This window comes from Columba livia, chromosome 3 (genome assembly GCF_036013475.1).
Source record: "Columba livia isolate bColLiv1 breed racing homer chromosome 3, bColLiv1.pat.W.v2, whole genome shotgun sequence".
Classification (NCBI taxonomy): domain Eukaryota; kingdom Metazoa; phylum Chordata; class Aves; order Columbiformes; family Columbidae; genus Columba; species Columba livia.
The window spans coordinates 2,058,307-2,084,563 of NC_088604.1; the positions used below are offsets into that span (position 1 = coordinate 2,058,307).

At 45.2% G+C, this 26,257-nt stretch overlaps 1 protein-coding gene across 1 annotated transcript in view; it reads right to left on the reverse strand.

Moving 5' to 3' along the window:
* The window catches only part of ELP3 (elongator acetyltransferase complex subunit 3), a 105,602-nt gene that overhangs the window by 43,252 nt on the left and 36,093 nt on the right, over positions 1–26,257 (reverse strand). Inside the window, exons 8-10 of the mRNA XM_065055550.1 lie at positions 23,481–23,642; positions 18,956–19,082; positions 748–941 (exon numbers count right to left, since the gene is read on the reverse strand). Coding sequence (XP_064911622.1) covers positions 748–941; positions 18,956–19,082; positions 23,481–23,642 — 483 coding nt within the window. The remainder of the gene's footprint in view (positions 1–747; positions 942–18,955; positions 19,083–23,480; positions 23,643–26,257) is intronic.

Genomic DNA, 26,257 nt, shown 5'->3' on the forward strand with positions numbered 1-26,257 from the left:
GCCCTCATGATGAAGATCTTCTTCCTTATATCTTTAACCAAATGCCTTAGAGAAGTCCAGGCAGATGAGGTCTAATGCACAAGGCTCCCAAATTCTGCACACTTTGGAGAGCCAGTTTGCACTGTTTCCAGCTCATGGAACTGGAAGCCAACCCAGTATTGTCTGCACACGCAAAAGCAGGCGAAGACGCTACAGCCTCTCTTCCCAATATCAGACAGATGGAGGAGATAACAGCAAATAATCCAAGGAAGACCCCACACTGAAGATGCAGTGCTAAATGGAAGTATTATCTATTGTTCTGGGAGGCGAGTGATGGAAATAATGGCACAACCATAGTACATTGATGAAAACCCTGCAACACCCACGGGGAAAGAAAGGAAGTCTCTATAGCCAAAAAAATATTACACACCTTGAAGCTCCCGCAATAAAGGTAGGAAACTTCCCCCACAGCCAAGAGGCAATTATCTATCAATATCATTAAAGTACAACGTGTGCTGCAGCCCCAGCAAAAGCGGAGCCTCCAGAAATCTTGACATTTCTGGGGGCATTAGAGAGGTGGTTCTGTTTAAATAGCTTCTCATTCTACTTGGCCTTTCCCATTCTGAATAGGTAGGAAGTAATTTTAAAAATATTTAGTGCAATAATGATTAAGACTGTAAAATCATAAAAGCCTGAGTCAGATCTCGCTGTAATTAAAGTAAGAATCCCTCCAAGTGCAATAAATCAAGGCCCACAGCAGCAAATTACCTCTGAACACGGTACACGCGTGTCCACGGGGGGACAAGGGCCAGGATTCTGGCCACCAGATCCACGAGAGTGCTGGGGGGGTAGCTCTTGTATCTTCCCGTCTTCCAGAGCTCGTACAGACCCGTGCCGCGGATCACCAGCGTCGGATAGAGCTTCATGCCGTCCGGGCGAAAGGCGGGATTCTCAAAAAACTCCTGCACAAGTGGAACAAAACATGCAAGTCAGGGCGAAACCGAACTACATTCCCCCCGGCTTCAACAACACTAATTTCAAAGCTGATTTCATAAAAGACAATTGTAAATACATTTGAAGAATTACTGGCTTACATTATGCCAGCATTTATCAGTTTACGACATTTTTTTGGAAATAAAAGCGCATGTTCTAGATTTAAAGAGGCGCCACTGAAGAAAAAAATCCACGTGACAATGCTACAAGTGAAATCTGTGCGTTACTTCTGCCTTTCAGCACGAATTCAATAGATACTGCACCATTTATTGTAACAGAGTCTGCTCAGAATTAGAACAATAGAAATGAGTGTACTTGTCTTCGATCTCAGCAGACCACATTTAGAGATTAATCAATGTGTCTGGGACACATCATTTGAACAGCAACCAAGAAAAACAGATTTATTCCACAGTGATGTTCTGAACAATCGCAGAGAACGGGAGGACAAAGTGTATCTCCTGCTAACTCCTATGACTAAATCCCAGCACAGTACAGCAAACTGAGCAGCGCTACGCACTGAACAACAATCACATTGGGCGGTTTTTGCAGATGAAATTTCAGTAATGGCACTTAAAATCAAATCACTTACAAAAAATCAAGGCACCTTGAACCACGCAACCATTAAAATGACCGATGTGATGACATGGTCCTCGTTATATTTATTTATATATCTGTGTGTGTATATATATATAAAAAACAGCATCGATGGGCCAGATCTAATACTGGATTAGACTATTGCACACTTGAAAACCACCACTTGATCAATCTCCAGCGCGGTATTCTCATAGTACATAAAAAAGTACAAGTCTGTTAAGCTGAGTTCATGGAGCTCCCCACCTGGGCAGCTCTAAGCAGCTCTGTCGGCTCCCCCTGCTTCACAACCCCCTTCTTTAGCAGGGTAAAAAGCAGCCAATGGTTTCCTGCTAGCTTAAGCAGACCAGAATGGATCTGCACAGACCAGAATACATGCCAGGTCCAGCTCGAGGATGGGAGGAGGTAGCAAGGCCAGGGGAACGGCAGGACCACATGTATGGGACTGTATGGGACTCCCTGCCCGAGCCGGTGTGCCTGCGCTCCTGGGCCATCCCACCTGCTGTGCAGCTCCAGGGAAACCAGAGCAGAGAGCTAATCCAGCTGAAAAAATCAAACAGTAAATATATATATACATAAATATATATGTCTTTTCCAGGCAGAGCAGCCTCCTGAGTCATTTATACACATCCTCACAAAGAGAGAGATAGGAACAACTGAGTCAGTTTGAGACAAAGCAAGATCTGGATCACGGATGAAGTCATAGAATAGTCTGGGTGGGAAGGGACCTTCCCAGCTCCCCCAGTGCCACCCCTGCCATGAGCAGGGACATCTGCACCAGCTCAGGCTGCTCAGAGCCCCGTCCAGCCTGGCCTGGGATGTCTCCAGGGATGGTTCATCCACCACCTCTCTGGCCAACCTGGGCCAGGCTCTCACCACCCTCAGTCTCAAAAATTTCTCCCTCACGTCTGAATCTCCCTCCTTTCATTTAAAACCATCACCCCTTGTCCTATCGCAACAGGACCTGCTCAGGTCTGTCCCCATCTTTCTTCTTGGCCCCTTTTAAGTCCAGAAACGCCACAATAAGGTCTCCCCAGAGCTTCTCTTCTCCAGGCTGAACACCCCCAAGCCCACACGGCTGCTGCAAAATGAACTGTTAAATCCTGTGTTCACGGTCTAATGAAGCTTCAGCCATCACCACCCCAGCAGCGCTGCTGGCCTAAGGTGCAGTAAGTCCCAGATGGACCCAGAAAGAGAAACCAACCAAAAAAACCACCACAAGGGGGAGGTACTGGTTTTAAATTTTGCAGGTTTGTTTTAACTTGAATTAACTTGCTGACTTGAGTTACCTGCAGCTTTGCAAAATGGTTGTGTCAAAAGCTGCTCGGTCATGAGAGAACCCCATCCAGGCATGGCCTCGTCGCCCTCAACTCCTTATGGAGTTACTAAATAATTTGTTTCATGCAGAAAGTGAGATCCACGTTCTCCATCCTCAGCCTCCAGGAGAGATAATTGATTGATTTCTCCTCAAAGAGGATCCAAGACACAGACCAGCCATCCCAGACGGGTAACAAACCCTGCAGCCCATTAAGCTGTGCCATCTGTGAAGAAAATAGTTTATAAGGGAGACAGAATCATAGAATTGTTTAGTTTGGAAAAGACCCTCAAGATCATCAAGTTCAACCGTTCCCCCACCCCTGGCACTGCCCCATGTCCCTGAGAACCTCATCTCCGTCTGTTCAACCCTCCAGAGATGGTGACTCCAGCACCGCCCTGGGCAGCCTGTTCCAATGCCCAACATGCTGTTGAATTGGGCAAAAGTAGATAAAGACAGATGACTCTCAACCCCGGCGTCAAGGTGCTCGCTCTGCAGTGTGTGTAGATGTAAGGTCAGTCTCCTTTCCCCAGGACTGTTTATGCCCTCCAAAAACACTCCCGTTTGTCACGAACCTCCCATGGTCACCACAAGATGAAAAAGCATATATGTTCTGCCAGCTCCATGAAATACTAAAATCATCATGATCACCTCTGTGGACAGGACATAATGTAGCAACACGACTGGTGAAGGGACTTGAACATAAGACCTATGGGGAGAGGCTGAGGGAGCTGGGCTTGTTTAGTCTAGAGAAGAGGAGGCTTAGAGGTGAGCTCAGCACTCTCTAGAACTACCTGAAGGGCAGTTCTAGCCAGGTGGGGATTGGGCTCTTCTCCCAGGCATCAGCAATAGGACAAGGGGCCATGGGCTTAAACTCTGCCAGGGGAAATTTAGGCTGGATATTAGAAAGAAATTCTTTACAGAGAGAGTGGTCAGGCATTGGAATGGCTGCCCAGGGAGGTGCTGGACTCGCCGTCCCTAGAGGTTTTTAAACTGAGATTGGACATGGCACTTAGTGCCATGATCTAGTAAACAGACTAGAGTTGGACCAAGGGTTGGACTCGATGATCTCAGGTCTTTTCCAACCCAGTCGATTCTGTGATTCTGTGATAAACAACTTACCTGGAGGCACTCCGGGCTGGTTCGTGCTGCAGCTCTAAGGCAGCAGATGTGATGGTTCCCTGCCCTGCCCATGATTCCAGCCACGCCATCCTGCTCCCAACCTTGTGTCAGCTCCGATTCCCAACACACCCTTGACCAGGATGACTCATATCACTAATGCGAGAGAAACCAACGTGCATTTTGAGGGGAGAGCATTTCTTTTGTGTCAGCATTGGGCTGGCTTGGTCTATTGAGCATCATCGATGAATCATAGAATATCTCAAGCTGGAAGGGAACCAGAAGGATCATTGATTCCAACTGCCAGTAAGATCTGGACCAGTTGGATCAATGGGCTGAGGCCAAGTCTGAGGTTCAACAAGGCCAAGTGCTGGGTCCTGCTCTTGGGTCACAACAACCCCATGAACTCTGCAGGCTGGGGAAGAGCGGCTGGAAAAGGCCCTGGGGGTGTTGGTGACAGCAGCTGAACATGAGGCAGCGTGTGCCCAGGTGGCCAAGAGGCCACCAGCATCCTGGCTGGTACCAGCACTGGTGTGGCCAGCAGGCCCAGGGCAGTGACCGTCCCTGTGCTGGGACCTGGGGAGGCCAAACCGCCAATCCTGGGGGCAGTTCTGGGCCCCTCACGCCAAGAAAGGCCTTGAGGTGCTGGAGCGAGTGGGGAGAAGGGAACGGAGCTGGTGAGGGGCTGGAGCACAAGTGTGATGGAGCGGCTGAGGGACCTGGGGGGTTCAGCTGGAGAACAGGAGCTGAGGGGAGACCTTCTGATCTCTGAACTGCCTGAAAGGAGCTTGGAGCCAGGGGGGTCGGGCTCTGCTCCCCAGGAACAAGCGCCAGGAGCAGAGGAAACGGCCTCAAGTTGCGCCAGGGGAGGTTGAGGTTGGATGTGGGAACAATTTCTTCCCCAAAGGGCTGTGGGGCATTGGAACAGGCTGCCCAGGGCAGTGCTGGAGTCACCAGCCCTGGAGGGCTGGACAGACGGACATGAGGTTCTCAGGCACATGAGGCAGTGCCTGGGTTGGGGTAACAGTTGGACTCGATGATCTTAAAGGTCTTTTTCAACCAAAATGATTCTGTAATTCTATGACTCTATGAAAGTAAGGTCAGAAACAGGATCTGCCTCCCTGTGACATGTCTGCTTAATGCATCTCTTGGACGCCTGTGTCCTCCCCTCTGCTCCGAGGGTTCTGTCTGACGTTACAGGTCATTCCTGTGGCTGGTGGCTGTCAGGTACAGCAGACACGCTCTGCCCTTGGCCGACCACCTCTGTGCTGGCCCTGGTGTGCAGCTGACGCTCGAGATGCAAAAAGTGGGACCAAAAAATAAATTACTGGACTGATTTCCAAAGCAGTCAGCTGAAGCAGGTGTGTAATCCAAAGTCACACAGTAGCGGAGGGTCAGAAAAATAATTCAGAATCCCGTTGTCCTGGAACAACCCCAAAAGGACAGAATTCCATCTTTTGTGGGTGGTTAGAGGAGCTCTAACGTAAAACAAAGCCACTGTGAAAGAAGGAATAAGAAAATGGTGTAAGAGGCAATTGTTCTGACGTGAGGAACGATGGGCAAGCAGCACTGAGGAAGAGAAAGACATTAAGGTAAAGAAGCAGTGATGCTTCCCCAGTGAGTTATCGGAAGGTAAATATACCACGCCAGCAAGGAAAAAAGGCTTCCAGTACGGTTATATATTAGTATTCGCAATGATAGCGAATGCAAAAGCATGTATGATTCACCGGTCAGAATGCTGAAACATCCCGATTTGCATTGCAGATTAAAGGCGGCCGTGGACGCGGCGCTGAGGTTAAAGCCGTCCAGCAAAGGCAAGGTCAAAAGTTAAGGTTTCTAATCGCATCCTGAGTTTTGCCACTTCATACACATCGCACATTTCACGTCAATATTTTAAGCCAGCTGATAATGCTGCTCCGTCTTTTGGCAATGCTGGCATTGAAAATAAAATCAATACGTTTTCATCTTTATTTCTTAAACTATTTCTCGAAACACTCCTCGAGTTTAATTACTTAAAAAATAATTAATTTCGAACAATACAACGAAGCAGTGTCTCCTTTTTTTCCCCAACCCCCTTTTTCCAGTGGTAAACTTTAAATAGTTCTGGTAAATCCCAATATTGAAAGGCTTAACCTTTTCCCATGTACAAAGTTTTGATTAAGTCTCTCAGGAAACAAAGGAACTATAAAATGCTAACACATGCCAACCTTCAGTAGGAACCGTAGCCTTTTATTTCTAATTAGACACCTTAAAAGGTGTCTTTGACTGATAAAAACGTTCCGAACAGTTTGCTGCCAAAACAAATTCAATCCCTAAAACAACGTTTGTTCCAGAGCCCACCATCCATAGCGTCATTGGAGTCAACAGGAGGTACCAAACACTTACTCAAGGCTTAAACCCACGTCTGCTAATGCGCTGTGAAGTTAGAGGTCAAAGATGACCTAGAGAAAAAGGATCCTGACGTATTTCCAGGCTCTTTTGAATCACTTGAGGACGTGGTGTAGTGAATACATGAATATTCCAATTGGAAGCACGTACAACCTCAAAGCTACTAAACCAATTTTCTTTGAACTTGAAGTTTGGTCCCCTCTAGCTAAAGACTAAGTCAACAGGCATTTAGCATGTCTTGTATAATAATGATGGATGCTCGAGCAAAATCTTTAATTTTTGTGTGCAGATGATGGACAGGACGTGAAAGATTACCATAGTGGCTTAATTGTAATTAAAAATATCAATTCGGATCAGCCGAAACTTCAATGACCTGGAGCTTCATAAACAGGGACCTTTTTACACCCTAGATTAACGTTTCCCATAACCTTGCCCAATTTATGTGGTATTAGAGAAAAGTTGAGTACATTTTCACAGTAAATAATAAAATGAGTAACCAGAGAATCCTGGAATTCACTTTTTTTTGCTTCACCTGAGCTCCATTAAACACACTCCAGTGTAGGAACAGCTGCTCCATGAATTACAAACAATGAATCTTAATAAGATTCATCAACACATGCTCAGTCTACAAGGTTACACAAGTTTGCCACTAACATGTTTTATGAGAACAGTAATTGATTTTAGTAGCATATGCCTTTGTTGTAGAAGTTCCCTGTTATTAAAGCTAACGGCATCTATAGGATCCATTCATCCACCACCTCATAAATTCACGGCCGCTGTGAATAATCGGGGCCCAATGGGTGTAAAATTAGTCATTTGGATGCCAAGAAGCCAATGATTTTTCCGTCAATGCAGACGTATCGAAGCGCACGATGGAATCTTCCTGTCCAACTCCCATTGATTGCTTTTGAGCCTTGAAAATTGCATGACATTGTTATTACTGTCCAAGAAAACAGATACTTATTGATAACCAAAAGTCAATGTAACACTATGTGAACCAAAAGACCAAAATATCAGAATATAAGAGGAGATGGAATCAGGAGATGAAGTCCTGGACTCCCAACATTTCACTTGCACGTGTGTTCGTAATAACCTTTTTAAATAGAAAACCCACTAGTCGCTCATGTGTCTGTTCAGAGTTGCAACAGAAAGGCCAAATGATTTGGGTTCATGATCAGACCACGCAGCGGTTTGGTCCCATTTTCAAGTTTGGTAATAGTCACTACTAAAAGATTAGACTTTGCAGTTTTAATCTGATTTTACTGACCACTTAAAGTACAGAGCAAATTAGAAACATGTTCTGAAGACACCCAAAAGCTGCAGTTATCCCCAATGAGAAAAATATTACTTTATGGGATCCCACTTCAACATTTTACGGACCAAACATTCATTTGGCATCTTTAACCTTCTTGCTCTTCACATGTCCAACTGTTTGAGGAGATATCGGTCGTAAGATAAGTGCAGCAGTTTTAAAAGCAATTTACTAAAATGTCAGGATTTGTTAAAAAATAAAGGTCACCCACCCCTGTTTTTAATGACTGCCCACTAGAAACCAGATGCCAGTCAACCTGATTCTTGAATTGGTTCCTTTACTGTAGTCCCTGCATTAAACAAATGATTAAATTGAGGTCTGACTACATTAAGATGAACATTATCTTGACTCTCCATATTACAGCATTCCTTATCTCCACCAGCTGTATAACTACGAATACGGGTAGCACTTGAAAGCTACCGCGTTGAATGACACTTCCAACTCCGCAGGGAACGAACAATCACTTAGTAGCTTAATTATATGCATTAACAGAAGCTTGTGGCTCAAAAATGCGGCTCCTTTTTAACTCGAAATTTGCATTTTCCCCTCTTTCTTGTAAATGCAAGTCTAATTAGAATGTAATGATAGGATCTGCATTCGCTGATACCGACAATGGCCTACTGACCGAGAAGTAGAGACTAAAATGTGCCTTTGTGCTGCCTTTGGAGCATCCTGGGAACACACACGCCATCAAGGCCCAGTTGTCACCTGGGACGCAGGGACATGCGGTACCAAACGCGGTCATTTTAAAGTCACTTAATGTCATTATCTTTCAATTATGCGACCTCAGACTTAGCAGAACATGGTAAGATACTACTAGTGGCACTGAAAAGCATCTGTTTGCAGATTCCGACTCGTGATGGTTTTAGATTGAGTTTACCACTCAGAGAATGGGGAAAAAATATTAACTGTGATGCATGGTATGAGTACACATATAGAATCATGGAATCAGTTTGGTTGGAAAAGACCCTCAAGATCATCAAGTCCAACTATTAACCCACCCCTGGCACTGCCCCATGTCCCTGAGAACGTCATCTCTGTCTGTCCAGCCCTCCAGGGCTGGTGACTCCAGCACTGCCCTGGGCAGCCTGTTCCAATGCCCCACAGCCCTTTGGGGAAGAAATTGTTCCCACATCCAACCTCAACCTCCCCTGGCGCAACTTGAGGCCATTTCCTCTGCTCCTGGTGCTTGTTCCTGGGGAGCAGAGCCCGACCCCCCTGGCTCCAAGCTCCTTTCAGGCAGTTCAGAGATCAGGTCTCCCCTCAGCTCCTGTTCTCCAGGCTACAACCTCCTTTCAGTTGTAGAGATGTTCAGTCTCTCCAAGCTTGCACAGAACTTACCCCAAGTAGATTCTACTCTGCAACAGTCCCTGGTGCTGCTATAATGCAACTGGAACTTCCACACCTGGAATCTTGTGTCCAGTTGTGGCCCCTCAGTTCCAGCAGGACAGGGAACTGCTGGAGAGAGTCCAGCGCAGCCACCAAGATGCTGCAGGGAGTGGAGCATCTCCCGTGTGGGGAAACGCTGAGGGAGCTGGGGCTCTGGAGCTGGACAAGAGGAGACTGAGGGGGGACTCATTCCTGGGGATCAAGATGGAAAGGGGGAGTGTCAGGAGGATGGAGCCAGGCTCTTCTGGTGACAACCAGTGACAGGACAAGGGGTAATGGGTGCAAACTGGAACACAGGAGGTACCACTTAAATTTGAGAATAAACTTGTTCTCAGTGAGGGTGTCAGAGTCTGGCCCAGGCTGCCCAGGGAGGTTGTGGAGTCTCCTTCTGTGCAGACATTCCAACCCGCCTGGACATGTTCCTGTGCGACCTCACCTGGGCGTTCCTGCTCCATGGGGGGATTGAACTAGATGATCTTTTGAGGTCCCTTCCAATCCCAAACATACTGTGATGAGCTTTCCAGGGCCCTTCCAATCCCTGACATTCTGGGATTCTGTGTGAACTCAATAATAAGCAACATTTAACATTTGGAAGAGGCCTTGGGCACCCGCAACACGACCTTGGAGCATGGTTGTGACTCCTGATCACAGTATCTGCTCGAACGCCAAGACAAATCTCACCAGATTGTGCTCACCGCACCGAGCAGCTCCATCTGCTTTGTCTTGCAGGTGCTTCACGTGAGTCTCCATTTATTACGCAGTTTTGAAGAAACCCATGAGAATACCTCAATCCATTTGCTGTGAAGTTTCACCTTCACTTTTACCAAGCACAGAAACTCTGGGTTTTCTGTTTCTGGGAGGGTCAGCTTGTCCCTAGGGCTAGATATGGGAAATATAGCATTTTTCATTGTCTTAAGTACACTAGTTTCACAACACAGATCTCTTTAAGCATATCTTCTACCCTAAAAAACACCCAGGCCAGCAACTGTATCATGGTTTTGATAATCTAACCATCCTTCATCAGACCTTTCCATAAGGAGCATTGGACCAGCAAGCATTGGGTTGCTGATGCTGATTTGTGGTAAAACACCTATTTTATTGAATGATGCCTATATATCTGGCCAATCTACACTCTCAGTACAAGTCACATCCCTTTATTCTCATTCCCATTTGGCTGGATGTTCCCAACCATATGCTCATTATTGCTTCCCACAGCAAAGGCCTTAGTGAAAGAGCCCCAGAAAACAACTTCTGAACCCTGGATTGAAAAACCACCACTCAACCAGAGCAACTCTTAGTGCAGAAATGATCTTTTAGTTCAGGTAGAAAAAGGGTCTCAATGGTACCTTTACATTTAGCAGAAGCTTTTTCTGAATGAGAGGCTATTGTAAAGGTAGCAATCGTTATTATCATGACTTTTACGGCTGGCGTGCTGGAGGAGAACGCGTGTGCGCACAAAATACTAATTCAGGAAGACAAAGGAAACAATCCAAGACCCATAATAAACGCAATTTGTCCACACAGCCTTGCAATTTATCATGTCCACACTAATGGTCCAGCAACACACAGTGTTTCTATGCGCTACAATGGAACGTAGCAAAGATCACGCAGTACTGAACCCCCCGTCCTTTGCATCTTTGGGTTTAAATTGTGATCCCCTACCCACATTACGCAGGGACCCCCAAGTGACACAGAAAATAAGGGACCGGTTTTACCTGGACTATTCAACTGATTCAGCTCTTCTGCTCCTGCGCATCATCACACCAAAGCTTTAATTTCTATTTTTTTCCCTATATTGCACATATTCAGGGAGAAATCAGACCTGCTTTATAGAAAACCGCAGCAAACACACCCAACAAGCAAATGAGATTGATTTCCACGCAGACGCCGGACAGGGAGAGCAGCTTTGCGTGCACAACTCCACCATCTGCAGAAGTGGGCACACACTGGGGCTTTATCTGCTTGTTTTATCCACAGAAATATGAGTGCAATTGTCTGTGAAAATAGTTGCTAAAAATAGCCTGTTCCTTACTACCACGATTCTCATTAACATAAAACTCACCGCGGCGTTGGCCATCGTTCATGAGGCTGTAATTGTTTCCAAAGCAAAGAGCTTTTTAGCTCTAACGTTTACTAAGACTCTGAGAGAAGCTCCAGGAACTGAAGGACCGATCATTAAATACCAACTCATCTGCTTCTGGAAATGTGCCCATGATAAAAAGAAAGAAGAGACAAGTTTTCCGAGGTAATTCTGGCTAGCTGCCAGTAATAGTGATTCAATGAGATGTTCAGTAGGCATTGAAAGGAATATCACTTACCCCACTAAACATTTCAGAGCTACATTTAAAAACACAGATAATTGTCTTCCCAAAAGAGTAAAAATCAATGTGGATCAACAGTTTAACTGCCTTTTATTACGGTTATTAAAAGCTTCTGATAGAGGTGCAATATATTAGTTTCATTACGAGTTTTATCTCCTTGATAAAAATGGGAGCCCTCGGGAAAACAATCTCCTAATTTACAGCCAAAGGAGAGACGATAGTCTCAAAGTTTTACAACAACATCAAATACACTCATATTATGCACTGTACTACTTGACCATCATTTTTCTCCTGTGTTCAACACACCAAGGAGGCTGTAGCACCTGTGTAACTTACACTTGGATCATAGATGCACCAGGCGTTGCACTAAAATCAGTCTATTTCTGGGAAATGCTTATTTTGCAATTCCTTTTGAAAAAAAAAACCCAAAACACAGCTTGACACATGACTGTAAGAAAAGGAATTTTCACCGACTAAAGTCATTCAATGATTGCATTTTATTTAAAGAACATAAGAGCAGCTCTGCTGAATTGGACTAAAAATCTCTTTAGTCTGATATTTATCTCCTGTACTGATCACTGAATGGTCCAGCCTGTGCTTTTACCCTCTTAGTTCTATTTCTATGAGATTTTAGGCAGACAGAATGAAGCCACAGGACTTCCCCAAGGATCTCCTCACGGAAAAAGAGCTTCTCAGCAGCTGAAGGTCCACCTGATGTTTCTGGACAGCATCCACCAGCTCCCATGTACCTTCCAACCTGGATGATTCTGCCAACATCTTGCTATGACGCTTCCCACACTTGACATATCTCATCTTCTGGCTCTTTCCCGGTTCCCTTTCATTTATTTTACCTGCGAAGGGTCTTTAAAGTTCACAGTATCACAGTATGTTTGGGATTGGAAGGGACCTCAAAAGATCATCTAGTCCAATCCCCCTGCTGGAGCAGGAACGCCCAGGTGAGGTCGCACAGGAACATGTCCAGGCGGGTTGGAATGTCTGCACAGAAGGAGACTCCACAACCTCCCTGGGCAGCCTGTTCCAGGCTCTGCCACCCTCACTGAGAAGAAGCTTTTTCTCAAATTTAAGTGGAACCTCTTGTGTTCCAGCTTGATCCCATTACCCCTTGTCCTATCATTGTTTGCCACCGAGAAGAGCCTGGCTTCGTCCTCATGGCACTCACCCTTTATATATTTATAAGCATTAATAAGGTCACCCCTCAGTCTCCCCTTCTCCAAACTAAAGAGACCCAGCTCCCTCAGCCTTTCTTCATAAGGGAGATGCTCCACTCCCTTCAGCATCTTTGTTGCCCTACGCTGGATCCTCCCCAGCAGTTCCCTGTCCTGCTGGAACTGAGGGGCCACAACTGGACACAATATTCCAGGTGTGGTCTCCCCAGGGCAGAGCAGAGGGGCAGGAGAACCTCTCTGACCTACTGACCACCCCCTTCTAACCCACCCCAGGTACCATTGGCTTCCTGGCCACAAGGGCCCAGTGCTGGCTCATGGTCACCCTGCTGTCCCCGGGACCCCCAGGTCCCTTTCCCCTACACTGCTCTCTAATATGTAATTTCCCAACCTATACTGGAACCTGGGGTTGTTCCTGCCCAGATTCAAGACTCTACACTTGCCCTTGTTAAATTTCATCAGGTTATTCCCCGCCCAGCTCTCCAGCCTGTCCAGGTCTCTGATGGCAGCACAGCTTCCAGTGTCACCACTCCTCCCAGCTTGGTGTCACCAGCAAACTTGCTGATAGTGCACTCAATTCCCTCGTCTAAATCGTTAATGAATATATTGAATAATATTGGCCCCAGCACTGACCCCTGAGGCACTGCACTGGATACTGGCCTCCAACTGGACTCCGCACCATTGACTACCACTCTCTGGCTTCTCTCCTTAAGCCAGTTTGCAACCCACCTCACTACTCTATTGTCCAGACCACACCTCCTCAACTGAGCTGTGAGGATGCTGTGGGAGACTGTGTCAAAGGCTTTACCGAAGTCAAGGTAGACCACATCCACCGCTCTGCCATCATCCATCCACCTTGTTACATTCTCATAAAAGGCTATGAGGTTTGAGATGGGCTCACGACCATCCCTCATGGAGGACCAAGAGGAACAGCGACGGCAAATCGCGCTTAGGAAAAGACCATAAAACCAAAGTAAAGACAAGATATTCTCCATTAATAAATGTTATTAGCTTAGTAAGAATTATTCCAGAGGAGATACAGTTTGATTAGACTATTGCCACTCAGTGGCTCTGCGGAAACAGAATGAGAAATGAGTAACAGCGCCCTGGGAATTTTCAGCCTCTTAAAGTTTTTGCTTAAATCCAAAGTTCTGCTTGGTAGCCCTGTCGGCAAGTGTGATTCATGAATCCTCCCAACCATTTACCCCTAGAGTCACCTCATCTCCCTCGTGCCACAACAGCCAAGCTGAGCGTTTATCGCGTTCCGCAGAATGAGGTGTCTGCTCTGGTAACAATTCCATTATTCCCGCTGAGCCCTTGATTTATTCCAGCTATTATTCTAATTATTTTCTCCGACCACCTGCTACGTGAGGCGCTGTGAATCGCGCTTATCTTTACGCCGGCGTTTGCTAACAGTAAGTAGCGGTATGTGTGTGTAAACGTACGCTACCTGGTGCGATGAGACGGGCGGTGGGGGGAGCAGAGCACGCGCCCTCCCCGCTGCGTTCGCCCAGATGTGCAATGGGGTGGAAAGACCTGAAGTTGGAAGGAAATCCTCTGAGGCTATTAAAAAAATATCAATAAGAAGGGAAGAAAAGAGGTGTGACAGGGGAAAGGAGGGGAGAAGCACAACATAAGTGGGACACAGGCCTAGTACATCCACTCTGTTTAAAAAAGTTAATTGTAAATATCTTCAAGATGATGGCAGGCAAAAGGCCACTCACCTGCCACTTACTGCAAAAAGTAATATATACTTATAATGAAAGACCTAATATACTCACTCCTATCAATATATTAATAAACTCTCCAGAAAAACAGTTGCTATGCACACACACAACTTTAAAAACCTCGATACGTTTGCAAAAGAGCAACTGATGGGCATCCTCGCTGCCGGATAAAGCAGCAAAAACCACTTCAAAATCAATAGGTCATAAAGGACAGAAGCAACGTTACTCTTGAAACCGTAATTACCTGCTCAAGTTGAAGAAGCACCCAGTATTTTTAGTACGCAGTCAGCACAATCAGCAAGTTATTATCTTCCCAGGAGAAGCTCCTGGATTTAATATATCAACTGGTGATCAACGAGGTGCTCAGACCTCCTTCTAAAGTCACCTGGATCCTTTTTGTCCTACCTGGCCCTGGTCTGAGAAACGGGGCGGCTAGAAAGGAGGTGAGCATCACAACAAATCGCTGATTTCTTCCAAACTTATTAACTGTAAAATCCCAAATCTCTAAGGAGTCTGGACAAGCTGCAGGTGTCTTTGTTTCAGAAAGTCAGAGGAAGATGATATGTTTTTGGAAACTAGGAGAATATCGCATAAAAGAGCATTATTGCTGCTGGTGAGCGGCTTAGTGCTGTTGCAGGAACACAACAGATGGTCTCCACTTGGTTCCTCTCGTTGCTCTCACATTATTTTTATGCAGTAGAAGTGTCTAAATATTTACCAGCATGGACTAACATTTATACAGCACAGCATATAAATAAGCTGTTTTAATAACTCAAAACTATGATATCAAATTTTAACGTAGAAAATAGAGAACGTAGTATCTAGCTGAATTCCCAGGAAAGAAGGAATTATTGTCTGCTGAACACTTCTGGTATGTTCACCAGTGCATGGCTCTGGACAAGAACCCCAGAGGGTTGTTTTTACCGTCTATTCTTTCCTATTTAAGACAAAGGATCTTTTAAAATTAACTGATAAAGCATTTAAGATTGGATGAGGAAGGCAGAGAAGGTGAAAAGGAAGAGGAGAGCTGTCTCATTTACCATTCCATCTTGAAACGTGTCCCAGTGATCCAGCACCTCTCCATCTCATTCCCTGCAGCTCTCATTTCAGAAACACACAGTGATCACAGAGCTGGGCGTCAACTCCATTGATATATTTTCATGTGTTTTCTGGTCTCAGATGGCTGTGGTGACCCTGCGCACCTCTAACACAGGCATTTTTGATCCCTTCTTCTCTCCTTTCTTCTCTTTCTTCTCTTCAAAACAACACAGGTATAATTCTTCTCCATGCCGATGTGATTTATCACCTGTTCCCCAACTCTCTTGTCCTCAGCACAGGACACACGTGGAGCTGCTGGAGAGGGGCCAGAGGAGCCCCAGAAATGATCCGAGGCTGGAACAGCTCTGCTGGGGACAGGCTGAGAGAGTTGGGGTGTTCAGCTGGAGAAGAGAAGCTCCGGGGAGACCTTAGTGCGGCCTTTCCAGACTTGAAAGGGGCCAAGAAGAAAGATGGGGACAGACTTTTGAGCAGGGCCTGTTGCAATAGGACAAGGGGTGATGGTTTTAAGCTAAAGGAGGGAGATTCAGGCCAGACATGATGCAGAAATTGTTTGTGCTGAGGGTGGTGAGAGCCTGGCCCAGGTTGGCCAGAGAGGTGGTGGATGAACCATCCCTGGAGACATCCCAGGCCAGGCTGGACGGGGCTCTGAGCAACCTGAGCTGGTGCAGATGTCCCTGCTCATGGCAGGGGTGCCACTGGGGGAGCTGGGAAGGTCCTTTCCTACCCAAACTACTCTATGATTCCCCAACTCCCGTTTCTCTTCCTGCAGCAATCATTACTTCTTGAGGGCTTCATCCTCCACACTGATTACTCATCCTCCAACTCTGCATCTGTATGTTCACAGGCATCAAATCTTAATCTGATCTGTGAGTCCTGCTTCAAATTTCTGAACTCATCAACAGGGCTGTCACTTGAGCTGGTCCCCTCATCACCCTCTCTGTATTCTTGAATTCCCCTCTTAAACTATCACCTGGTTTTCCTATTCCCCTGCTTAGCATTTCTCTTCCCTGGCCCTCCAACCAGCTTTTTTTGCCAATTGCAGCCCTTCAGCACAGAATTTCCGATCTTAGCTTAACCATTCCTTTTCCAAATCGAAAATTTTCTTAATTCTCTTTGGGCTTCTCTCACTTTTCCCATCCTTCCCCACCACAACACAAAATCCTCCCTGCTGCGTGCCAGAGCTGGCTCACCATCACAATTGTCCCCAGCTCCTAAAGCCAAGAGACTTCTCTGGCAGAAACAATCTAAACCAGTCGAGCTTCTCTTTTCTGTTTTCTCCTTCTCTTGCTTTTCTACGCTCAACTGTTTTCCCTGTTTGCTTTGAATACCCCTCTCACAATTCCAGCCTCTTCGCCACATTCTTGTCTCCTCTTTCTGAACATTTCGCCTTCTGCCTCTTCTATTTCTGCAAAAATTGTCACTAATAAATGGAAAAAAACCAACACGGCATTACACTTCTTCTAATGAGCAAGGGAGCCTGCTGGCCTGCAGAAACCTGAGGCAGTTTAGCATCACTTGAAGTTCTATCTTTCAGTGTCCCTAAATCTCCTGCAATGAAACAGGAGTAACTGGAGATCCGACCCTTAGCTATTTATCATGAATAAGTAGCAAAGAATAATAATCACTACTTACTTTCTATGGAAGATTGTAATTCTGTCTTAAACAGTTCCTCCCTCTTCAGTTTAACACCTTGCAAATGCCTTAGATTATTGTCTCCTCTTTGCTGGGTCTTACCCAAGGTTCTCTCTTTAAATCTTTTAGTCAGTATTGTTCTTCCACCACAAATTCTCTCCAGCCTAAAATTACTTCTAGTAATGACAGACCCATAAAGAACCCAGAACTACGGCTGCAGCTTCATGAGATACCAAATAGGTGACTCAGGGTTTGCTGTACCCTGCATCACAAGTAATTCCACAAACCCACAGCTCATGTGATGTCCACTATCCCTTCAGCGTTATAAAATCATCCAGGAGCAACAAGAGTCTGGGGCAGGAATTTTGAGTTTACAGCTGCGTCACGGACTTCACCTCTATTACTATTACTACTACAACTACTATTACTGCATCAAAACTAGCGTGGTCAGCAGGACAAGGGCAGTGATCCTTCCCCTGTGCTCTGCATTGGGGAGGCCACACCTGGAGTGTTGTGTTCAGTTCTGGGCCCCTCAGCTCAGGAAAGAGATTGAAGTGCTGGAGCGGGTCCAGAGAAGAGCAACAAGACTGGGGAAGGGACTGGAACACAAGCCCTATGGGGAGAGGCTGAGGGAGCTGGGCTTGTTTAGTCTGGAGAAGAGGAGGCTTAGAGCTGAGCTCAGCACTCTCTAGAACTACCTGAAGGGCAGTTCTAGCCAGGTGGGGATTGGGCTCTTCTCCCAGGCATCAGCAATAGGACAAGGGGCCATGGGCTTCAACTCTGCCAGGGGAAACTGAGGCTGGATATTAGAAAGCAATTCTTGGCAGAGAGAGTGGTCAGGCATTGGAATGGCTGCCCAGGGAGGTGCTGGACTCACCGGCCCTGGAGGTTTTTCAGCTGAGACTGAACATGGCACTTAGTGCCATGATCTAGTCAATGGACTGGAGTTGGACCAAGGGTTGGACTTGATCATCTCTGAGGGCTTTTCCAACCCAGTCGATTCTGTGATTCACTTCTAGTTTTACACACATCGCTTTGCCCCAGCCTCTCGCTTTGTCACACAAACATAACATTTGCTGAGTATGTGACATTACGTTTATGAAGAGCTCAAGGAATTCTGCACAAAACCCTTTTAAAAAAGTACCTACCACAGTTTGCAGAATTTCCTTCATGCACCATACAGCCGTGTTTTCGATTGCTTCTTTCTAGACATATCAAGATAAACCACTGCGTTCTGCCTGTACTTCTAACCAATATATTCCATTGCATTGACGGCTTGTTAGAGCCAGAAAGCACCTAGTCTGACCTCGCACAGAAATATACCTGTGGTTCCTATATCATGATGGCAATTTCTGCGCTATTTTAAAAAGACAAACAATTTTGACTTGAAAAGAAAAAATATATAGTGAAAAAAATCTACCATGCCACCAGATAAAGTGGTTTATTCCCTACAGTGTTTACCATTTGCTCTTTTCTCATTTCAGTTTCTCTAGAAACAATTTTTATATCTTCTTCCATATCATTGATATAGATATTGAATAGCACTGAGCCAAGAACAGAGATGCCATATAATACACCTAGACACTCTACTTGGCAATTAATTACCTTCGAGGTAACATGCTTTTAACTTTGAATCATGTACTATTCTATATCTAAGGAAAGAAAACCACCTTGGAAAAAAGTTAGAGCCCTAGTTAATATCGGAAAAGCTATATTCCACAGAGATGCCAGTGACTCAGTCTTTCATGAGGCAAGGATATAATTTTCTGGATGAAGTAGTTCAACAAATCTTCCTCAACCTCCACCTTCAAAACTGAATTTGAAATTATCTGTCCTTAAAAAACAATTGGGATCGTAACTAAGAGCTGAGCTAAGAAAGAGAGGTGGTGTTAGATGGAAAAGCTGGAATAAAACAGAAATTCCTAGTTCTTTTAGGCCATACTCACAACGAACTGGTCCATGTCCCTTTCCAGGCCCATGTTTGGGAGATCAGGCATCATGTGCGCCACCACTTTGAACCCGGCATCCTTGGCTAAGTGAAACGACTCGCACACGGCCTTCACGGTGTGACCTCTGGGAAGAGACAGAAGAGATTCACAATGATGACACAGAATATAGAACGTATTTTGATAGGTTTAAATGAGATTATTCTCTAGGAAGTAAGAAGGGTTGAGTTTTATTATAAGTTTATTACCACTCAAGTCTTGCCAATAAATTGCCAGTAAATTAAACTACAATATGTCCTAAAAGTCACAGAAACATAGAACAGTTTGGGTTGGAAGGGACCTTCAAAGCTCATCTAGTCCAACCCCTGCCATGAGCAGGGACATCTGCACCCAGCTCACAGAATCACAGAATGGCTGGGGTTGGAAGTGACCTCTGGAGATCATCTACTGCAACCCACCTGCTAAAGCAATGAGGGTGGTGAGAGCCTGTCCCAGGCTGGCCAGAGAGGTGGTGGATGAACCATCCCTGGAGACATCCCAGGCCAGGCTGGACGGGGCTCTGAGCAACCTGAGCTGGTGAAGACGTCCTTGCTCATGGCAGGGGGGAACTGGAGGAGCTGGGAAGGTCCCTTCCCACCCAAACCATTCCACAATTTTATGATTCAGCTTCCAAGAGGTGCCAAACCTCCAAATCACAGGTTGGACTGGGAATCTTGAAGTATGCCATGTTCTTCTTCACTGACATCAAACCAAACTAACCCAGGCTTGCTCTGCTGGAGCTCAGTGAGACTAGGGGCACAAACAAATGCAGGAGCAAAGGTTGAACCTCACATAACTCATTAGGATGAAAGCAAACTCTTCTGTCTCATTCCACCTCCATCGTTCACAGAATCATTTTCATTGGAAGCGACCCTTAAGATCATAGAGTGCAACCATAACCTAACTCTGGCACTGCCCCATGTCCCTGAGAACCTCATGTCCGTCTGTCCAGCCCCCCAGGGATGGTGACTCCAGCACTGCCCTGGGCAGCCTGTTCCAATGCCCCACAGCCCTTTGGGGAAGAAATTGTTCCCCACATCCAACCTCAACCTGCCCTGGCGCAACTTGAGGCCGTTTCCTCTGCTCCTGGCGCTTGTTCCTGGGGAGCAGAGCCCGACCCCCCTGGCTCCAAGCTCCTTTCAGGCAGTTCAGAGATCAGAAGGTCTCCCCTCAGCTCCTGTTCTCCAGCTGAACCCCCCAGGTCCCTCAGCCGCTCCATCACACTTGTGCTCCAGCCCCTCACCAGCTCCGGTCCCTTCTCTCCACTCGCTCCAGCACCTCAAGGCCTTTCTAGGCGTGAGGGGCCCAAAACTGAACAATCCTTCAGGAGCCTCCTGCCCCCGCAGCCGTGACCAGGAGGTCCCCACCAGCCGTCTCCCCACAAGCATTTGCTCTGCCCAGGCTGGGAAGGTTCTTCCACTGCTGCCTGACATTTCTGGACATTTCCATCCTCTCAGCATCTCCTGCCTTCTTTACAATCCCCATTTTCTTCCCACTACACCAGTTCACCCTGGGGTTTTTTGGGAATGTCTTGCCAATAACTTAGCTCAGCAAGTGACTCTTCTTCTCCACCACGGTCCTTTGGATGAAAAATTAACACCATCTGAGCACCTCTACATACACCTTCTGCCAAGACCTGACATTAACCAAACTAAACAGCTACTTCCCTTCTTTTAAGGACCATTTCCTTCCTCTCTACTGGAAGATTCTGCCTCTTTTAAATCCCCACATGTAGTTTTATGACTACAGGTTTATTTACGATTTTTTCAGAAGTATTACGGTGTTTTTCCGAGACTGTTCAAGGACAGTATTACTCAAGACCTTGAGTAGCCTGAGGGGAGTAAATGGAGACTTGCTTCATAAATAAAAATTATTTTCTTATTAGAAGTGGAATTTGAGCTGCATCAATAACTTGATTATTTGATGCCTAGATCTGCTCTTGAATATTTTTCTGCCTCACAGCCACCAAAAGCACTCAAAAACCTCACTAATGACTTATGGAACATAATAGAAAGTAATTTCCAAACAGTTAGTCTAATTGGTTGTAATCTGACATTTTGCTACGAGCGAAATATTAAAAGTTTGAAGGCAAAACACTTCCCCCACAAAGCAGAACAGAAGCAAAATGAGGTCGCTGCAGAAGAAACCTGAATCACCCTCCTCTAAAAGTGTCTTTCAATTCATTCTTCTGAAAAGTTGCAGGGAGATATTGGAGCGAGCGGTCTGTGTTTTCCCTGCTCTCAGCCAGCCTGCGGCAAAACCTTTTAGGAATTCCGCAAGCAGCTTTGAAAAGTGCCAAAACCCTTTACAAATATCATTTTATACGGGATGATTTCGGAGTGAAATCAAGGCTGTAACACACCACTTCATCCTTCTTCTGATTCAGCAGCAGCAAAGCAAAGGTTCGTTAGCAAATGCACAAGCTAAAAGCTTTGAGTCATTTATGGCACCGGCTCTGATGCGATGGACAAACGACCCAAGTTAAGTGGGGTTTTCAAGTACCACCTTAGGATAAGATGCCTTTAAAAGATCTGAGGTGGAAAGAAGTAAAAGGTGAAGAGAAATTAATTGTTCAATTTACAATCTGTATGAATACATCGAGCCTAAAAGTGACATCTCGCAACACATCCTTAGTCCAGATCTTTTCCTTTGGAAAGCTCTGACATCTAGAGGAGGAAAGTACCACCTATAAATATTAGCCCTTAACTCTTGGACGACTCAATAAATGGCTTTTCTTGCCTATTGAAACCTGGAACTCAAGCATTTCACAGCAGTGACATCCTGCAAAACTAAAGGTAGACCAGCAGGAGTGAACTCATTGTGGATTCTTTAAGCCTCTAAAAGAAAATGTCCAACGTGTTCAGTTTTGCGCTGCTGCCTTTAAGGTAGGTATTAACCACAATGTGCTTTGCTTATTGAACCATAATCTCTCCCTGTCATTACGTGTGATTATGGTTATTTAACATCTTTGGTAGGTGACTGGAATGCGCAACAAGAATGAAGTTGTACGAGTGTTAGAAGTGGAAAAAAACAGGAAAAAATGTTTCTTTCAAAATCTGAACAGACTTGCAATTAAAAAAAACCCAAGAGATTGGCTTATTTGCCCGTAAGGAGTGGGATGAACAATATATTGTGTGCTCTCCTACGCAGGACAACTGTTCTTTTGACCACAGGTCCAAGGTGACATGGAATAAATCACAGGCCGCTTGCAAATAACTTTTGCAGTCTCTAGAGACGCCGTATGCCTGGAACACCGGTGGCTCATCTACCGACAGGTGTTGTTTCTGGCTGTGCCTCACTCTCTGTACTTGCCAATGTCATTTCTCAGCAGAAAAAGGCGCCTGGTATAGAGAACATAAAATACCTCCAAGAGATTACGCTGCGCCATATCAAGCCTATAGATTCTGAACTATTTAAGACAAGAACTATGAGCTCTCTCTGTTCTGCTTCACCAAACCACATTTATTTAGGAAGCAATTAAAAAAAAATTAAAAAAAAGAGAGAGATGTACAATACCAGAAATAGAGTTTAAAATAAAACATCGCAAATAACTAAATTTTCTCAAGCTGCATTCTACACAATATCACAAAGAAATCCATGAAGCCAGGGCAGTTTATTAGTTTTTCTTAACAGATATGTGGCCACACAGCAAGCTCAATGTTTCAAAATTCAGTGTTAAACGGGTGTTCAAGCGAACAGGTCAAGACATGCTCCTCAACAGTGTTCCAGAAAGCAAATCATAGAATCATTATCATAGAATCATGGAACGTCCTGAGTTGGAAGGGACCCACAAGGTTCATAGAGTCCAACTCCTGTAGCAGAGGACACCCCACAGTTCACAACTGGAAATCAATATTATGGAACATTGTGTCCAGTTGTGGCCCCTCAGTTCCAGCAGGACAGGGAACTGCTGGAGAGAGTCCAGCGCAGCCACCAAGATGCTGAAGGGAGTGGAGCATCTCCCGTGGGAGGAAAGGCTGAGGGAGCTGGGGCTCTGGAGCTGGACAAGAGGAGACTGAGGGGGGACTCATTCCTGGGGATCAAGATGGAAAGGGGGAGTGTCAGGAGGATGGAGCCAGGCTCTTCTGGTGACAACCAGGGACAGGACAAGGGGCAATGGGTGCAAACTGGAACACAAAAGGTTCCACTTAAATCTGAGAAGCAACTTGTTGGGGGTGAGGGTGGCAGAGCCTGGCCCAGGCTGCCCAGGGGGGTTGTGGAGTCTCCTTCTGTGCAGACATTCCAACCCGCCTGGACACCTTCCTGTGTAACCTCATCTGGGTGTTCCTGCTCCATGGGGGGATTGCACTGGATGAGCTTTCCAGGGCCCTTCCAACCCCTGACATTCTGGGATTCTGTGATTATTTATACCAAATTAGTTTTGGGTGGCTAAACAAACATGTCCAGGCTTCTACCTATTTGCCAAAACAAACTGGAATTCCAGAAAGCAACCGCGCTCAGCTTTCCCCTGAGGGCTCCTCCTCACCTGTTGGTGTCCCTGGCCACGTCCTCGTACACGCTCTGCACCCCGATTTCCAGCCTCGTGCAGCCGTAGGACAACATGTCGCTCAAATGTCGCTTCAGGCAGTAATCTGGTCTGGTCTCTATGGTTATCCCGACACATTTTGTCAGGCTGCGTTCTGAATACCTGCAAAAAAACCCAGAAAAACATCTTCTATTAATATCATGAAGTTGTCACAAATAACTTCGAAACAGTTTCCAGTATTTCTCCAGGTGAGCTTCTACGTCACTACCAGAATTAAAATAGAGCTGAAAAACTTCAAATATCCCAGTAGCCAGGGTGTCTTCAACCTTATGGCAACGCATGGGTGAAGTGATGCACAAATACATGAATACGAGTCTGGGATTTGCTTTGTATAGAAGAGAACTGGACTGTGGCAGCTTTGAAGGCTTTTATTTTTAAATAGTACTTGTTAGGAAGATGGTCCTGGACCAGATGGAGCCTTCAGTTCTCATCATCTGGAAATGAAGCCTGGGCAGAAGGAAAAGTCAGGGTAGGCAATGAAAACTGTGCTTGGTTTGGGGGATAAACCAAAGGTGATTTGAGCACTCGCTCTCGCCCTGACGATAACACAGGATCTCCCATTAGGGACAGTTTGGGGTAGTTGGTACTTTTTCATTTGATTCTCAGGGTGTTCAGGTAAATTGCAGGGATTGGGACAAGATCCAGCTGCGTTCTCACAAGAAAATGTACAACACAGCCTATGAAAAATGCCACAAATCCCTCCCTTTGTGAGCAAGCGGCACGCTCGCAACTTCATTGAAGTCTAATGCTGAAACAAAATTCATTGTTAACCTTTTTCCCCCCATTTATCACTGGACGTCTAACAGAGACTAATTATTCCAGCGAGTAGAAAAACCTACCGATGACAAATGGTAAGTTATTGACCTACGAGAGAGTAAAACGAAAGAATAAAGGAATCCAAAGCGATCCAGAACCAAATAAACCCATCGATCAACATCATTTCCAACACTACCAGCAAGGATAATGTTACTTTCCATGTAGGAATCATTTCACTTGACCATCTTTTCTGCAGAATATGGTGGTTGTGTAACAGAGGGGAAAAGATTTACAGCTTGAAGGAGGAAATTTCTTCTCTTGAAACTATTTGAAACTGCAAAGAATCTGGAAAATTCCCAAACTGGGATGTGGGCAGGATTAACAGCCACTGTGTGAGAGGAATTTCGGTCTCTTTAATGGTCCCAAATGATGGAGATCTCGGTATTAATATTAAACATTGCTAGAAACAGGACACCTTGAGTAAGGGTTGTTCTGGTACCTGAAAGAATATTGCACACCAAAATGACCAAGATGACTGAATTCAGCTCTTTTTCAGGTGTTCTGTAAAGATTCATCATCCGATATCCAGCTCCGGAGAGCTGGAAAAATTGGAATCAAAATAAAGCTCTGAGTCTACTTTAGAGCATGTAATATGACAAAAAAACCCCAAATGAACTAACAAAACAATGAGAAACAAATAAAAACCCACAACACAAACACCACCAAGAAGAAAAGCACAAACCCCCCCCCAAAAAACGTGGGCTCAGAATTACAAGCAAAAATATTAATGCCCTTCAAACTGTTAGAGCATAAGATATATAAAGAGCAGGATATTCGCGGGACAGGCTGTAATGGCTGTCAAAATAAGCATTGTTAAAAAAAGCCCAGAAAGCAACAGAAAACACATAAAACATTTCATTTGTGGCTCACTAATCTGACAGATTAACAGAACAATTGTTTACCACGTCAAGGAAAACATCGCCAACGTGTGATTCATTAACATCCAACTAAAACCGCTCATTCTTAAAGATGTCATTTGCAAAAATTAAAGAGAGAAGTTTTAGCGAAGGGACGGGGGGAGGTCGCCAGAAAACTCGCCCATCGTGCCAGAGGGTGCGTGTTAATATTAAACACCTGTAATCAGAAATAATGATGGGAGCCAAAATAATTATGCTTCCCCACCCCACAAGCAAATTTATGGCCAAGATATAAAACGCTGCATAAGACAAATGCCAACAGACCCTTAATTATGACATTTACTGAGGGTACCGACAGGATTTCAGGTTGGTGTAAGGGCTGGTAGAATTGTCTCGCCCGACTCTGTGCCATGAAGAGAAGTGTGTCTTAATGGTAATTAGAAAAGCAACCCAAAAACGAGCTCGAAACAGATAAAGTAATTAATACAACATTTCCAAGAAGAGTCATGAGTCTCTTCAACCCACCGTCCTCTGTATGTGACACTTTCAGTTTGAGCATCACGATCTCCAGCTCTCCCAAGGACTCAGGGGGAGCCAATAAAGCACCGTCTTATACTCTACTCTATTTTATCAACATTAAATAAATGCTTGAATTGCACGGTCCATATTTAAAAAAGCCTAGAGATTCAACTAATTGGAAAAAAGACAAAGAAATGAGTGTGTGATAGTCAACCTTCCCCAGAAGGTGATTCTGACAACATATCTCCACCATTTTCCCAAATAAAGAACGAGAAATCGGACTTTTCTTCTGGTTTTTGTCTACTTTCAAACTTTAAACTCATTTGGATATTCGACATTTTTCCTATTTGCAAAATGAGTAATTCTGTTTCATTGGAAACCTACTACTAAAACTAAGGACAGGCACAAATTGTAAGACTGTAAGTTAAGAAGCCAAATGCAGAGCACCAGAGGTAGACACGAATTAAAACCTGTCCTAGTTTTACATAACCTGATGTTTTATGGAAGGAGTTACCAAACAGCACC